Source organism: Callithrix jacchus, chromosome 4 (assembly GCF_049354715.1).
Source record: "Callithrix jacchus isolate 240 chromosome 4, calJac240_pri, whole genome shotgun sequence".
NCBI lineage: Eukaryota > Metazoa > Chordata > Mammalia > Primates > Cebidae > Callithrix > Callithrix jacchus.
In genome coordinates, this window is record NC_133505.1 from 67,268,639 (window position 1) to 67,285,662 (window position 17,024).

The 17,024-nt window shown below is 35.4% G+C and overlaps 1 protein-coding gene across 14 annotated transcripts in view; it reads right to left on the reverse strand.

Moving 5' to 3' along the window:
- The window catches only part of KHDRBS2 (KH RNA binding domain containing, signal transduction associated 2), a 656,950-nt gene that overhangs the window by 409,255 nt on the left and 230,671 nt on the right, over positions 1-17,024 (reverse strand). For all 14 annotated transcript variants that reach the window (XR_013534311.1, XR_013534313.1, XR_013534310.1 and 11 more), the window contains exon 3: positions 5,308-5,424. Coding sequence is in view for 2 of the 14 variants with exons in the window: in XM_078369472.1 (XP_078225598.1) it covers positions 5,308-5,424 (117 nt within the window). In the remaining 12 variants the exon portion in view is untranslated. The remainder of the gene's footprint in view (positions 1-5,307; positions 5,425-17,024) is intronic.

Consider the following 17,024-nt stretch of genomic DNA (forward strand, 5'->3'; position numbering starts at 1 on the left):
CTGTATGGTAAGATTTTGCTACTGGTGTTACCTTGAATATTACTATATTTTATTTTGTTTTTGTTTTCTTTTTCTGCCTACAGAGTTATTGGCTAGGTATAACTGGAAAAAAGGCAATGCTTTCCCCAAAACAAAATAACACAAAGAAAAACATTAAATGTGAATCTTCTTATTAGATACCACTAGAATTACTTTCTACTTGATGCAGCTAACTTTATAATGATCTGGAAACAAATCTTAATACTTCATATTTTCTTACGTAAAGATGAAAAAGTATTATTAGATCTACAAAAACAAAACAAAACAAAATGAGTTTGTCATTCTATCAACCTATTAATCCAAATGACTATTTTCTTAACTTTAATAAACATCGCATGTCCTCACTCATAAGTGGGTGTTGAACAATGAGAACATATGGACACAGGGAGGGGAACATCACACACCAGGTCCTGTTGGGGGGTGAGGGGGCTGGATAACATTAGGAGAAATAGCTAATGTAGATGACGGGGGAATGGATGCAGCAAACCACCATGGCATGTGTAAACCTATGTAACAACCCTGCATGATCTGCACATGTACCCCAGAACTTAAAATATAATTTTTAAAAAATGTTACAATGGTAATATATTTAATTAAATATCAAGCTTTGTGAGGACTTGAGTCATGTCTAGTACTTTTTACACAGCATAATATTGAATCTACTCTTGAACTAACAGTAGCTACAGAATAAATATTTTGGTTTTTTTCCCTGACTTACAAAAACTTTTGTTTTTTTCCCTGACTTACATAACCAAATATCTTCTTTTGTAATGAAGTAAACATCAAGTTTAAGACATAATTTGTATTGGACCAGGCAAGGTGCCTCACACCTATAATCCCAGCACTTTGGGAGGCTGAGGCAGGAGGGTCACTTGAATCCAGGAGTTCAGGACCAGCTTGGGCAACAAAATGAGACCCCATCTCTACAAAAAAATTTTTGTCATTAGCCAGATGTGGTAGTGTGCTCCTGTAGTCCTATCTTCCTGAGAGGCTGAGGTGAAAGGCTGCCTGAGGCCTGAGCCCGGCAGAGGGGTAAAAGCTGCAGTGAGAAGTGATCGCACCACAATAGTGCCGCTGCTCTCCAGCCTGGGAAACAGAGTGAGACACTGTCAAGAAATAAAGAAACAAAGAAAGATAAAAAAAGAGAAAGAAGAGAACGAAAAGAAAGAGAGAAAGGAAAAGAAAGAGAGAGAAGGAAGAAAGGAAGGGAGGGAGGGAGGCAGGAAGGGAGGGAGGGAAAGGAAAGGAAGAAAAGAAAGGAAGGAAAAGAGAAGAAAGAAAAGAAAGAAAGAAATAACGAATGAATAAACATACATTTTGTACTAACTTAGCAGCATACCCAACATAGAAAAGCAATCTGCATCATCATGTCATATAAAGGTGAAGAAAACATGTTTATTAAACACTATGTTCTGTAAAGTGGTCTATCTATGAAACCACAGAGGAGAGTGCTGGCCCAGGCTTTGTAAAGCACACAAGGAGCCCCTCATATGGATTTAGTTACTTAGTTTTTCTATTGGATAAAATGTAAAAAAAGACTGGTAGTTGCATGTTGAACTTCTTAATACTTGCTGATCTAAATTTTAAACATGGCTAATCTTGGTAAAGTCAGGCACAGTTAAGAAGAGGGTTCTGAGAGGTCTTACCAAAGTTTGGTCAAGGAGAGTCTTTGTCAACATGCATGCCTATACATATTTGTGTGTATGTATGTGTGTGTCCTTAGACATACTACATTTCGATGCCTGTTACATCTACATTGACATGCTGAGTATGTCAATATATAAATTTAGAATCTAGAACATTTAAAAAAATGTTAAGGAGGAGATTGGGGGTTAGACATAAATTTGAGATTCAGAGCACATTGGTGCTATGATATGAAAGAAAAAAGGAAATTTGATGACTAAGTCTGGGCTTGGAAGTCTAGAAGAGGATCCAGTCACAGAGACTGAGGAGGAGAACTATAAAGAATGAGCCAGTGATTGCAAATAACTTTTCAGGAGTTTTACTATAAAGATGTGCTAAGAAAGCAGATGGTAGCCAAAGGGGAATAAGAATATATGGCTGTAGTTGTCATATTAGTTATATATATGGTTATACATAAAGTACAGATTCTTCCTCAGGGCCTTCACACTTGGCATGCTCTCTCCTTTCTGATCTTTCTATGTTTGGCTCATTCTCATCATCCAGTGTTCTACCTGATCACTGTACCAAAATTTGCTCCCATCACCACTAACCTCTTTTCCCTGCATGTTTTATTTAAATCCATAAAAGTATCAATGCCTAATTGTATAAAATTTATTCATGTACTTATCATCTGTCTTTCCCATTGGAATGTAAACTCTAAGAGAGGAAAACCTGTCATATTCATTACTATAAACTAGAACTGTGAATTGCACAAAAGGTGCTCAATAAATAATTAATGCATGAATTCATGACTGTTTGGATGGTTGTGTGCACACACATGCACACAACCACAGGTACACCCTTTTTTTTTTTTTAGATGTAGTCTCACTCTGTTGCCCAGGCTGGAGTGCAGTGGCACGATCTTGGCTCACTGCAGCCACCTCTTCCTGGGTTCAGGTGATTCTTCTGCCTCAGCCTCCAGAGTAGCTGGGACTACAGGCACCTGCCACCATGCCTGGCTAATTTTTTGTGTGTTTTTAGTAGAGATGGGGTTTCACCATCTTGTCTAGTCTGGTCTTGAACTTCTGAACTCATGATCCGCCTGCCTTGGCCTCCCAAAGTGGTGGGATTACAGGCGTGAGGCACTGTGTCCAGCCCACATACACAATGACATGTGATTTATTTAATAATAAGAAGAAGTAAAATTATGTAAAATCTTTTCTCCTGTTCATGTCATGATGCAGAGAGGCAAAATAACAGCATCACAATCAACAGTTTACCAAGGATTTATTTCTTATTTTAATCAAGTGCTCACTAGGGTAAAATTTTTCTTCTTTTTTTTTTTTTTGGAGATGGAATTTTGCTCTTGCAGCCCAGGCTGTAGTGCAAGGGCACATTCTCGGTTCATGGCATCCTCTGTCTCCTGGGTACAAGTGATTCTCCTGTCTCAGCCTCCCAAGTAGCTAGGATTACAGGCATGTGCCATCATATCCAGCTAATTTTTTGTATTTTTAGTAGAGATGGGGTTCCACCATGTTGGCCAGGATGGTCTCGATCTCTTGACCTGATGATCCATCTGCCTCAGCCTCTTAAAGTGCTGGGACTACAGGTGTGAGCCACTGCACCTGGCCTAAGGTAAATTTTTCATACCCATGCCTGTGGTTTTACTTCAGCTAGGTGTCCAATACTCTAGAAAGTTAATACCTTATCATTCAAAAGCCAGCAAGTGGGGCCAAAAATAAAATGGGTGAAAGAAAAGGCCTTATCTAGATTTTAAAAAATATTTTGTAATTCAATACAGTATTATTAAATATGTTTATTTTATTTAACTTGGTAAAAAGTGAAATCATTCAAATCATAGCCAAACAAGATGGATCACGAAAAGGGTAATAAGAAACTGAATTGTAAATAACAGGTAATATGAGTAAATTAAACCTAATGGAAACTTAATAGAAGCAAATTTGTTTCCTATTGGGTTTTCTAATACTTTTGCTGGTACCTAACATGATCACAGGGAAAAAGAAATCTAGTTTAAAAACTTTATGAACAGGAAAAATGCCAAAATATTTGAGAATAAAAAAATATGCATCCATCTGTTTTAAAAGATATAGAAATACTACACGAAGATTCTACATGTACAAAGCTAACTAGAACAGTTCCCCATCCTGGAGAGAAACAGATACAGTAAAGTATGTTAAGTGACAGAAGAGGACTTAGCCTATTATAGGAGTTCTGGGAAGCCCTGCTGGGGTGACAATACCAGACTTAAATCTTAAAGAATGTGTGAGAGCATAGAAACACACAGTGTATGTAGTTTATAATGATATGAAGCATTTGGGAAATTCATAACAAAAATAATATTAAAGAATACATGAAAGTACAGGCATAGATTATTATGTTCATTTTCTCCTCCTACATAAAGAAAATCTAAATTTGTGGCAGGGACAAAAACTTATCTAGTGTCTAGATGCTTGTGTTCTCATCTCTTAAATACTTGTAATGCATATTTTAAATGTAGTCAGAGAACCTAGAGGCAGGAAGATTGGCAAGAATGTAGTTGTTGCTGAAATTGTACACAGCACAGAATGATCAAAAGTCATCCCAAAGAAAAGGCTAGTAAAAATCATTTCTTCTGTGACTTTCTACAGTTAACTATTCAACCATTCTAAGAAAGCACCCAAAGAGAGGTGCTTGCTCAAATTCCAAATGTAGACTCATTGCAGTAAAGATATTTTATGTATGATATAATCACCAGTTCAGTGACATTCCACACTATAAATTTCCTCAATTAATATGTTTCGTTAACACAAATACAGAACTCCTAAGTAATTTTCTAAGGATACTCATAGTCAGAAATAAATATTTAAACATTTTATTCTCCATAATAACATTACCAAATTTTAAAAGTATGACCTGGTCAATGATACTACCAAACATATCCAACCTTTCACAGTGAATTTTCAAAGATCCTTTTTGAATAAATCTCTACAAATTGTTATTTTTCCCAAACACTGAATTCTAACACAAAGAAAACTTCTAACACTTTATAAAATAAGAAATAATGTGGTTCATATGTGAAATAAATTGTTTCAAACATCAAACTTGATATATTTTTAGCTTGTTCTTTTGGGGATCAGGTGAGTTGTTTAATAACATTGAAACATTTCAAGAAATAAGCAGGATTCTCTTAGATTTGCAGATAAGTATTTGAAATTGCTTCAGGTAAGAGGATCAAAGTGAAATAGAGCAGAGAGAAAATGAGAGAATGATATAACGGATGAGATTAGGTGATATGACTGAAGAAAGAAAAAGGAAACAGCGAGGGAATTAAAGAAAATGAACACAGACTTATAGAAACATCCTGCAGAGGACACAGAAAAAGTGAAAAGATTTGAAAGCAACCTACACAAAGCACTAAAGAAAATGAAAATACCAGAATATACATTCTGAAAAGAAAAAGAAGAGGAGGCAATAACTGCTTTTTAGGAAGACAGAGGAGCTAGCAGAAAGTGACACAGGGTGACTCCAGGAGATGAAAATCATAGGAAATGGTGAAAGAGCTGTTCAGGTGTGCTTGTAAATTTAGCCATCAGTGTTATAGGTAACCTCCTGTATGTGTTAAATATCAAATTCAAAGTTCAGTACCTTTGCTTTATCTCTCATTGATCCTTTGCCCAGGATAGACATTTTAGCACCTGTTTCTTCCTGTAGCCTCTTCAAGGAGTTTCCTCTTGGTCCAAGCAATTTCCCCACAAAATTGAACTAGGAAACAAAATCAATAGAATGTATTTTTTAAGGTACAGTAAAGTGATGATTTGCACCAAGAATAATTGATGGGTTACAGGTTTTTGAAACTTTACCATGGAGAAGTCAGTCATGCCATTAACATACACACACACACACACACACACACACACACACACACACCATTTCAGATAATGAATCTTAAAGGCTACATCTCTTCCTAAAGAAATGTCAAAGTCAAAAGTATGTTGAAAATATCATTTTAAATATATAATAAAATAAATCACTTATTAGGTAGAATCATGCTGGTTTACAGAATTTTAAAGGCTTTTTCTCTCACACGAGATTATTGAAATAAAAGATGGTTTTTAACATAAGTCTACAGACCATCAAAATTGTAAAAGTTTGCAATCAATATTTTAAAATTGATGTTTTAAATCAACTTCTGAAATAAAATTTGATATTCAAGTTTGTTAAGCATTGTCTGGTACACGTAACTTTCTATTGCCACTTTCATAATCAGGAATAAAGGAACTCAATTATTCTTCAATCTTACATTCTCTATGTTAAAGAGTTATTCCAGGATTAGTAAATAAAAGATGTGCACATATAAAAGTTTAAAAACAGTATTTATAAAACATATACACAAAACACTTTTTCTAAATAAAAAATTCTGGGGTCCATACAATCTGTTTAATCATCTTGAAACATGAATAAGAACAAGTGAACCAAGAACAGTGACGAAAGTATTTGTTAGCTACTAAAAAAAACATTATCAAACTGAATGACTGAGGTAATAATTTGTGCCACAATCCATTGATTAAATTAAAAATGCAAAGAGCACAGAATGCATCAGAAACTATGTTGGGAACATGAAGAACAATGATTTTCTTTTTTTTTTTTTCTTGCCACTGTCCCACAGTAAGAAATATGCCACAGTTAATGGTATAAAACTCAGCATTTTCCCCAAGTCCAGGATAAAATGAAAAATGTCCACTCTTACCACATTTATTCAATTTTGTACTGGAGTATGGATTATTGTACATATCAGTAAAGAGATATGAGACAGTATAATGCCCAAAAAGTCTATACATAGATGGTCGATTTATTTTCCAGAAAAGTACCAAAGCAACCAAATTTGAAAAGTAATGTTTTCAATAAATGGTACTGAAACAATTGAATATCTATATGAAAAAGAACCGAACAAAACAAAAGCAAACAAACAAACAAAAAAAGGTTTTTTTTTTCACACATAAGCAAACGTTATTTTGAGACTGATCATGAAGCATATGTGATATCTAAAATTATAAATATTCTAAGAAGAAAAAATTTAAAAAAAACCTTTGTGAATCTAGGTTAGGAAGACATTACTTAATTAAGAAGCAAAAAGCACTAGAAAAATCCCTAATGACCAGTGAGGATGAGCTTTTCTTACATACTTTTTTGACTTCATAAATGTCTTCTTTTGAGATGTGTCTACTCATATTTTTAGCCCATTTTTGATGGTGATTTTTTTTTCTTGTAAGTTTGTATTTTTATCATTTTTGTAGATTCTAGATATTAGACCTTTGAGAGATGAGTAGATTGCAAAAATTGTCTCCCATTCTGTAGATTGCCTGTTATCTAATGATAGTACTATCTCACCTCAGTTAGAATAGCAATTATTAAAAAGTCAGGAAACAACAGATGTTGGTGAGGCTGTGAAGAAATAGAAACGCTTTTACACTGTTGGTAGGAGTACCAATTAGTTCAACCATTGTAGAAGACAGTGTAGCAATTCCTCAAGGATCTAGAACCAGATACACCATTTGACCCAGCAATCCTTTTACTGGATATATACCCAAAGGACTGTAAGTCATTCTACTATAGAGACACATGCACAGGTGTATTTATTGCAGCACTATTTACAACAGCAAAGACTTTGAATCAACCTAAATGCCCAGCAATGATACATTGGTTGAAGAAAATGTGGCACATATTCACCATGGAATACAATGTAGCCATAAAAACGGATGAGTTCATGTTCTTTGCAGGGACATGGATGAAGCTGGAAACCATCATGCTCAACAAACTAACACACAGGAACAGAAAACCAAATACTACATGTTCCTAGTCATCAGTGAGAGTCAAAAAATGAGAATACATGAACACAGAGAGGGGAACACCACACATGGGAGCCTGTCAGGGTATGAGGTGCAAGGGGAGGGAGAACATTAGAACAAACACTTAATGCATGCAGGGCTTAAAACGTTAATGATGGGTTGATGCGTGCAGCAAATCACCATGGCACATGTATACCTGTGCAACAAAAGCTAAAGTAGACAAATGGGATCTAATCAAACTTAAGAGCTTCTGCACAGCAAAAACTATCAATACAGTGAACAAGCAACCAAAAAAATGGGAAAAAACATTTGCAATCTACCCTTCTGACAAAAGGTTAATATCCAGAATCTACAGAGAACTTAAACAAATTTACAAGTAAAAAACAAACAACCCCATCAAAATTAGGCAAAGGATATGAACAGACCCTTTTCAAAAGAAGACATTTATGCAGCCAACACACATAAAAACAAAAAGCTCATCATTACTGGTCATTAGAGAAATGCAAATCAAAACAACATTGAGATGCCACCTCATACCAGTTAGAATGGTGATCATTAAAAAATCAAGAGACAACAGATGCTGGAGAGGATGTGGAGAAATAAGAATGCTTTTACCCTGTTGGTGGGAGTGTAAATTAATTCAGCCATTATGGAAGATAGTGTGGCAATTCCTCAAGGATCTAGAACTAGAAATAACATTTGACCTAGAAATCCCATTATTGGGTATATACCCAAAGGATTATAAATCATTCTATTATAAAGACACATCCACATGTATAGTTGTTGTGGCACAGGTCACAATAGCAGAGACTTGGCACCAACCCAAATGCCCAACAATGATAGAATGGATGAAGAAAATATGGAATATATACACCACAAAATACTATGCAGCCATATAAAATGATGAGTTCATGTCCTCTGCAGGGACATGGATGACACTGGAAACCATCATTCTCAGCATACTGACACAGGAACAGAAAACCAATCACTGCATATTGTCACTCATAAGTTGGTATTGAACAATGAGAACACACAGACACAGAAGGGAACATCACATACCAGGGCCTGGAGGGTTGGGGGCTAGAGGAGGAACAGTAGGGGATGGGAGGATTGGGGAAGGATAGCATTAGGAGAAATACCTAATGTAGATAACAAGGCAATGGATGCAGCAAACCACCACCATGGCACGTGTATACATGGCAGGCATGTAACAAACCTGCACGATCTGCACATGTACACCAGAACTTAAAGTATAATAATAATAATAATAAAGGAAACCTGCATATTCTGCACATGTATCCCAGAACTTAATGTTAAAAAAAAAAAGAGTGATGAGAAAAAAAAATCCCTACTGACAAAAAAAAAAAAAAAAAAAAAACCATTAAAAAATTGAATAGATAAGCGATAGGGTAGAAGGAAACACTTTTTTTTTTTTTTTTTAAGACAGAGTCTTGCTAGGTCGCCAGGTGCCAGGCTGGAGTGCTGTGGTGCAATTTCAGATTTTGCAACCTCCGCCTCGCAGGTTCAAGCATTTCTACTGCCTCAGCCTCCTGAGTAGCTCAGACTACAGGTGTGCGCCACCACACCCAGCTAATTTTTGGATTTTAGTAGAGACAGGGTTTCACCGTGTTGGCCAGGATGGTCTCGATCTCTTGACCTCGTGATTCTCCTGCCTCGTCCTCCCAAAGTGCTGGGATTACAGGTGTGAGCCACCTCGTGGGCTCTTCTTTTTTTCTTTGGAGATATTCCTCAAGGAAATTTAATATGAATGTACTGATAAGTGAATTTAGCAGTAAGGACATGATGATCTGTTTTGTGATTTGGGGATGAAAAACTGGGAGAATGTTAAACAGAACCTAATATGAGGAGAGGTGTTTTTTTAAATTTAATATATATACATTTTTTGTACTTTAGATTCTGTAGTACATGTGCAGAGTACACAGGATTGTTGCGTAGGTACATATATGGCAATGTGGTTGTCTGCCTCCATCCCTCCATCACATATATCTGGCATTTCTCCTGGTGTTAACCCTTCCCAACTTCTCTACCCCACACTGTCCCTCCCCTAGTCCCCCTCAATAGACCCCAGTGTGTGATGCTCCCTCCGTGTGTCTATGTGTTCTGTTGTTCAACATCCGCCTGTGAGTGAGAACATGTGGTATTCAATTTTCTGTTCTTATGACAGCATGCTGAGAATGATGTTTCCAGATTCATCCATGTCCCTACAAAGGACACAAACTCATCATTTTTATGGCTGCATAGTATTCCATGGTGTTATGTGCCACATTTTCCTTTTCCAGTCTATTACTGATGGACATTTGTGTTGGTTCCAGGTCTTTGCTATTGTAAACAGTGCTGCAATGAACATAGGTGTGCATGTGTCTTTATAACAGAACGATTTGCAATCTTTGGATATATACCCAGTAATGGGATTGCTGGGTCAAATGGAATTTCTATTCCTAGGTCCTTCAGGAATCACCACACTGTATTCCACAATGGTTGAACTAATTTACACTCCCACCAACAGTGTAAAAGTGTTCCTATTTCTCCACATCCTCTATAGCATCTGTGGTCTCCAGATTTTTTAATGATCACCACTCTAACTGGCATGAGATGGTACCCCAATGTGGTTTTGATTTGCATTTCTCTAATGACCAGTGATAATGAGAGTTTTTTTCTTATGTTTGTTGGCCTCATCAATGTCTTCTTTTGTAAAGAGTCTTTTCATGTCCTTTGCCCACCTTTGAATGGGTTTCTTTGCTTTTTTTTCTTGTAAATCTGTTTTTAGCTCTTTATAGATTCTGGATATTAGCCCTTTGTCAGATGGATAGATTGCAAAATTTTTTCCCATTCTGTTGGTTGCTGGTTCATGCTAATGATTGTTTCTTTTGCTGTACAGAAGCTCTAGAGTTTCATTAAATCTGATTTGTCTATTTTGGCTTTTCTTACCAATGCTTTTGGTGTTTTAGTCATGAAGTCCTTGCCTATGCTTATGTCCTGAATGATTCTGCCTAGGTTTTCTTCTAGGGTTTTTATGGTGTTAGATCTTATGTTTAAGTCTTTAATCCATCTGGAGTTACCTTTAGTGTAAGGTGTCAGGAAGGGGTCCAGTTTCTGCTTTCTGCACATGGCTAGCCAGTTTTCCCAATGCCATTTATTAAACAGGGAATCCTTTCCCCATTGCTTGTTTTTGACAGGTTTATCAAAGATCAGATGGTTGTAGATGTGTGGCATTGCCTCTGAGGCCTCTGTTCTGTTCCATTGGTCTATATCTCTGTTTTGGTACCAGAAAGAGCTAGAGGAGAAAGTTTAAAAAACAACTCAAAAGCTAGCAGAGGACAAGAAATAACCAAGATCAGAGCAGAACTGAAGGAGATAGAGACACAAAAAACCCCTTCAAAAAAATCAATAAATCCAGGAATGGGTTTTTTGAAAAGATCAACAAAACAGACCACAAGCCAGATTAATTAAAAAAAAGTAAGAGAAGAATCTACCAGATGCAATAAAAAACGATTAAGGGGATATCACCACCGATTCCACAGACATACGAACTACCATCAGAAATTACTGCAAACAACTCTATGCATGTAAACGAGTAAACCTGGAAGAAATGGATAAATTCCTGGACACTTCCACCCTCCCAAGCCTAAACCAGGAAGAAGTGGAAACCCTGAATAGACTAATAACCAGGGCTGCAGTTAAGGCAGTAGTTAATACCCTACAAACCAAGAAAAGTCCAGGACCAGAAGAGTTCACAGCTGCATTCTACCAGATGTACAAAGAGGAGCTGGTACCACTCCTGAAACTATTCCAAACAATACAAAAAATAGGCATCCTTCCCATGTTATTTTATGAGACCAACATCATCCTGATACCAAAACCTGGCAGAGACTCAACAAAAAAGGAAAAATTCAGGCCAATATCCATGATGAACATAGATGCAAAAATCTTCAATAAAATACTGGCAAACCAATTGCAACAGCACATCAAAAAGCTTATCAATCACAATCAAGTACGCTTCATCATAGGGATGCAAGGCCAGTTCAACATATGCAAGTCTGTAAATGTAATCCACCACCTAAACGGAACCAAAGACAAAAACCACATGATTATCTCAATAGATGCAGAGAAGGCCTTTGACAAAATTCAACAGCCCTTCATGCTAAAACTCTCAATAAGCTAGGTATTGACAGATGTATCTCAAAATAATAAAAGCTATTTACAACAAACCCACAGCCAATCATCATACTGAATGGACAGAAACTAGAAGCATTCCCTTTCAAATCTGGGACTAGACAAGGATGCTCTCTCTCACCACTCCTATTGAATGTAGTAATGAAAGCTCAAGCCAGAGAAATCAGGCAAGAGAAATAAAGGGTATTCAATTGGGAAAGGAGGAAGTCAAATTGTCTCTATTTGCAGATGACATGATTGTATATTTAGAAGACCCCTTGTCTCAGCCCAAAATCTCCTGAAACTGATAAGTAACGACTTCAGCAAAGTCTCAGGATACAAAATCAATGTGCAGGAATCACAAGCATTCCTATACACCAGTAATAGACTAAAAGAAAGCCAAATCTAGAGCAAACTCCCATCACAATTGCTAAAAAGAATAAAATACTTAGCAATACAACTAACATAGGATGTAAAGGACTTCTTCAAGGAGAACTACAAACCACTGCTCAATGAAATAAGAGAGGACACAAAAAGATGGAAAAACATTCCATGCTCATGATTAGGAAGAATCAGTATTGTGAAAATGGCCATACTGCCCAAAGTAATTTATAGATTCAATGAACTCTTTACTTCTGAAAAATGACTAATACCTATAATCTATAAAGAACTATATCAAATCAATGATAAATCACACACACACATATACACACATCCCAGAACAGCTGAAAAGAAAACTCATAGTAAATGTTGATGAAGATGTGGAATTATTAGACCAATTGTTGTTGGCAGGTGACAGTAGTATTACTTTTTAAGATACTTTAAGTAGTATCACTTTAAGATTGGCAGTTATTCATAAAGTTAAACATAAAGTTCTACTACGATCCAGTAATTCAACGGTCAAGTATTTATCCAAGGGAATTAAAAAATATGTTCATAAAACAACTTGCACATGAATGTTCATGACATTTTGTTTATAATCACCATTAAGTCAAATGTAAACTAGTGCTCATCCTAGAAGAATGGACAAACAAGTTTACACATAAACAAAAAGGAACTAGCCACTAATTGACACAACAACCTGGATGTATCTAATAGACATTTTAGAAGCCAGATATAAAAGAATACATCATGTTAGCTTCCACTATTACACAATTCTAGCAGAAAAAAATAATATATGGTGTGAGAGTCCATAAGAGTGGTTATCTGTTGAGAACAGAGCCTGGAATTGGACTGGCTGGAAAGTGGCATGAAGAAAATATCTGGGTTCACAGAATTGTTCTATATTTGTTGGAGGTATAAGTAGACTTTTATTAAAATTAATTAAGCTGCACTCTTAAGAACTATTATTTCATTGTATGGAAGGAAGTAGCACTTCAATTAAGGATGTGCAAACCAAAATGGATGAAAACTCACGTAAAAATATTTTTGAAATAACATTATGGTTTCTGTTCTTACATTTAGGTCTCATCCACTTGGGGTTAATTTTTGTATATGATATATGATAAAGGTCCAATTTCATTCTTTTGCATATAGAAATCCAGTTGTCTTAGCACAATTTATTACAAAGATTATCCTTTCTTCAATGTGCTCCTTTGGTGCCCTTGTAAAAATTACTTGACCGTATATATTTTGATTTATTTATGAGAAAACAAAGGTTCAAACCTCTGAAGGTTGACCTTGGTAAAGAATTTTTGGATGTCATACCAAAAATTCAAGCCACAAAAGGAAAAACAAATAAATGGGACTATATTAAACTGAAAAGCTCCTTCACAGCAAAGGAAACAATCGCCAAACTGAAACAACAGCCTCTGGATTGGGAAGAAAATATTTTCAAAGCACACAACCACTAAGGGGTTATTATTCAAAATTTATAATGAATTAAGACAACTGAATAGCAGAAAAACCAATAACCCGATTTAAAAATAGGCAAAATACCTAATGGACACTTATTAAAAGAAGTCATAAAAATAACCAACAGGTATATGAAAAGATGCTCAACATCATTATTATCAGGAAAATGCAAATCAAAACCACTATGAGATACCACCTCACACTCATTAAGTATTACCCAAAAGTGAAAAGATAACAAATTTTGAGATAAGGGAGCAGAAAATGCTACTTTCTGTAGACTGCCTGTGGAAATGTAGATTGGTGTAGCCATTATAGAAAATAATATGAAACTTTCTAAATAAATTAAAAATAGAACTACCATATGACCCAAAAATCCCTCTCCTGGGCATATACCCAAAGGAAATAAAAATCACCTTGTAAATATACCTACACTTTAAGGTTCATTGCAGCATTATTCATGATAACAAAGATATAGAAATAATGTTTTAAGTGTCCATTGGCAGGCAAATGGATAAAGAAACAATTTTTGTCACAATGTGGATGAACTTGGAGGACAATATGTTAAGTGAAATAAGCTGAACACAAAAAGAAAAATATGGATGATCTAATTTATGTATGGAATCTGAAAAAAAAACATACTGAGAATATGAAACAGTGTTTACCAGGGTTGGGGTAGAAATAAGGAGATGTTAAGAGGATACAATGTAGGAGACATGTAGGATGAACTTGTCTAGAGACAGAGTGCATACTGGCAGTACTCAATTTTTTTGGTACCAGGGACTAGTTCCATGGAAGACAATTTTTCCACTGGTGGGGTTCAGTGGAGGAGGATGGGGTGTTTTTAGATAAAACTTTCCACCTCAGATCATCTGGCATTAGATTCTCATAAAGAACGTGTAACCTAGGTCCCCTGCATATGCAGTTCACAATAGGGTTCCTCTCCTGTGAGAATCTAAAGCCAGGGCTGATCAGACAGGAGGTGGAGCTCAGGTGGTAATGCTGGCTTGCCGGCTGCTCACCACCTGCTATGTGTGCCAGTTCCTAACAGATCACAGACCAGTACAGGTCTCCAGCCTAAGGACTGGGGACCCCTGGGGTACACCATGTAGAGTATAGGTACTAAAATTGTTCTGTATTTGGATTTCATCCTAAAAAAGTAGATTTTGGCTGCTCTTGCCACAAAAACTAATAAAAAAAAGGATAACTGTAAGATAACGAATAATGTCCATTTGCTTAACAACAGTAAACATTGTGCTGTCTATATGTATCCTATAACATCATGTTATGTACCTCAAATGCATACAATAAAATGTAGTAAAAATAAAATCATAATTAAATGTACTATAAATACCAGTCTCATGAGATGCACAAGGAGATCTCTCTAGACTTATAGGAAATACAGTATTCCAATCAATGCATAATATTCCACAGAAAGAAATGGAGAAATATCCAAGAACTCAGCAGGAGAATATAAGTGTCATATCAAAACCAAATCAGGAAAGGAAATGTATAGACCAAAGCCACCTAGGAAAGAAAAAAAATAACATGAAAAAACTCACTTGGCAAAAGAGTAGCATAGCCAAGCCCTGTTGTATGCACCTAATAAATCATGATTGAGTTGTATTTATCATAGGTATACAAGTACTTTAAGATTTATAACCTCTAATTGTAATTTACTTATTAATAAATTAATGGAGAAAAAGGCTAACACTTTATTTTTTGGAAAAATGATTTGATAGAATTTAAATTTAATCATTATCAAAACTCACATCATCTAAAAAATAAATGAAACATCATCAGTCAACACAAGGCTTCTATCCAAAATTTGTAGGAATAGTAGACTTACTAACTTTAAAAATCATAAACAAGGTAAAGATGCACATTCTTTGGCACTTTATTCAGCATCAATGACTCAAATTATCTACTAAGACAAGATAAATGTTATAAATATCAGAAAGAAAAATTATTTGCCACTTACATAATTATGTACATAGAAAACAAAATATTTTCATTAAAACTCTTAGAATTTGTAACAGACGTTAACAAGGTGCTTTTATACAAAAAAAGTTAATTGCATTTTTACATGCCAGCAGCATATAATTAGATTTTTTTAAAGAAACAAGATATAATTTATAACAGGGATTTAAAAAATTAGATTTTCTAGAAATAAATTTAGCCACAGATTTTCAAACCTTTACAGAGCATGTATAAAATACATTTTATTGAGAGATATATTATTTTCATAAATAGGAACTCTCAATGAATATAAGATTTTGAGTCTTCTAAATTTAATGTGCAGATCCAATGCAATTCTAACTACAATCACTATAGGGTTTGGATCAACTTATTCATTGGTTTTAAAATTTGTTTGAAAAAGTGAAGCCCAAGAACAGTCAAAACCATTCAGAAGCAAAAGAAAAAGTCAAGAGTTATTCTTTTATATATCAATAAAGCTGTGTTAATTATGATAGTATGAAGCATGCAGTCCTGGGGCTCAGATAGACAAATAGAGCAATGGAATCCAGAATCCAAAAATAGACTCCTGTGTATGATAAAATGACATTTGACACAGGTGGTGTTAAAGATCACTGAGTGAATAATTGTCCCCTAAAGATGTCCACGTCCTAATACCAAGAATCTGTAAATACGTTATCCTACACAAGAAACTATATAGTTGTGATTAAATTAGAGCTCTTGAGATGGAGCTTTGATAATCCAGCTGTTCCTGATGTCTTTTAAATGACAGAAGGAGGCAGCAGGGTCAGAGAAGGAGATACTATGGCAATAGCACAGGCTCGAGTGATGCAATTGCTGGCTTTGAAGGTGGAAGTAGGCCATGAGCCAAAGAATGAAGGCACTGTTTATTAGGTGGAAAATACAGGGTGCAGATTCTCCCCTAAAACCTCTGGAAGGAATGCAACCTTGCAAACAGCTGGATTTTAGCTTCAAAGAAATCATTTCAGACTTCTGACCTTCACAGCTGTAAACTAATAAATTTGCTTTGTTTTAAGCCATGAAGATTGTGGTAATTGTTACAGAAGCAGCAGGAAACTAAAATACGAATGAAAGAAGGAACTACCCAATATATAGCATAATACGCTCTCCATAGTAAGAGAAATAAAATTAATTCCTACATCATAACAAAAAACCTAAATTCTAGATGGTTTATAGACTTAGATGTGAAAGGTAAAACTTTAAAACTTCTAGAAGAAAACCGTCTAGTTTTCTTCCAGAAAACGTTTTGGCAAGTTTTGCAAGTATTTTTTAAAGACAAAAATATAATAACCATAAAATTAAAGTTTGATTAAAAATAAGAATATCTGCTCATGAAAATATACCACAAAGTAGGCGAAAACATAAATCACAAATATAGATGGTTGACATTACATATTACCAATAAAGCAGTAGTTTCCAGAAACAAATACAAAACTAAGAAAAAGAAAAATGACTTAATAGATAAAGTCATAAATGGAATGACTTTATAAAGTC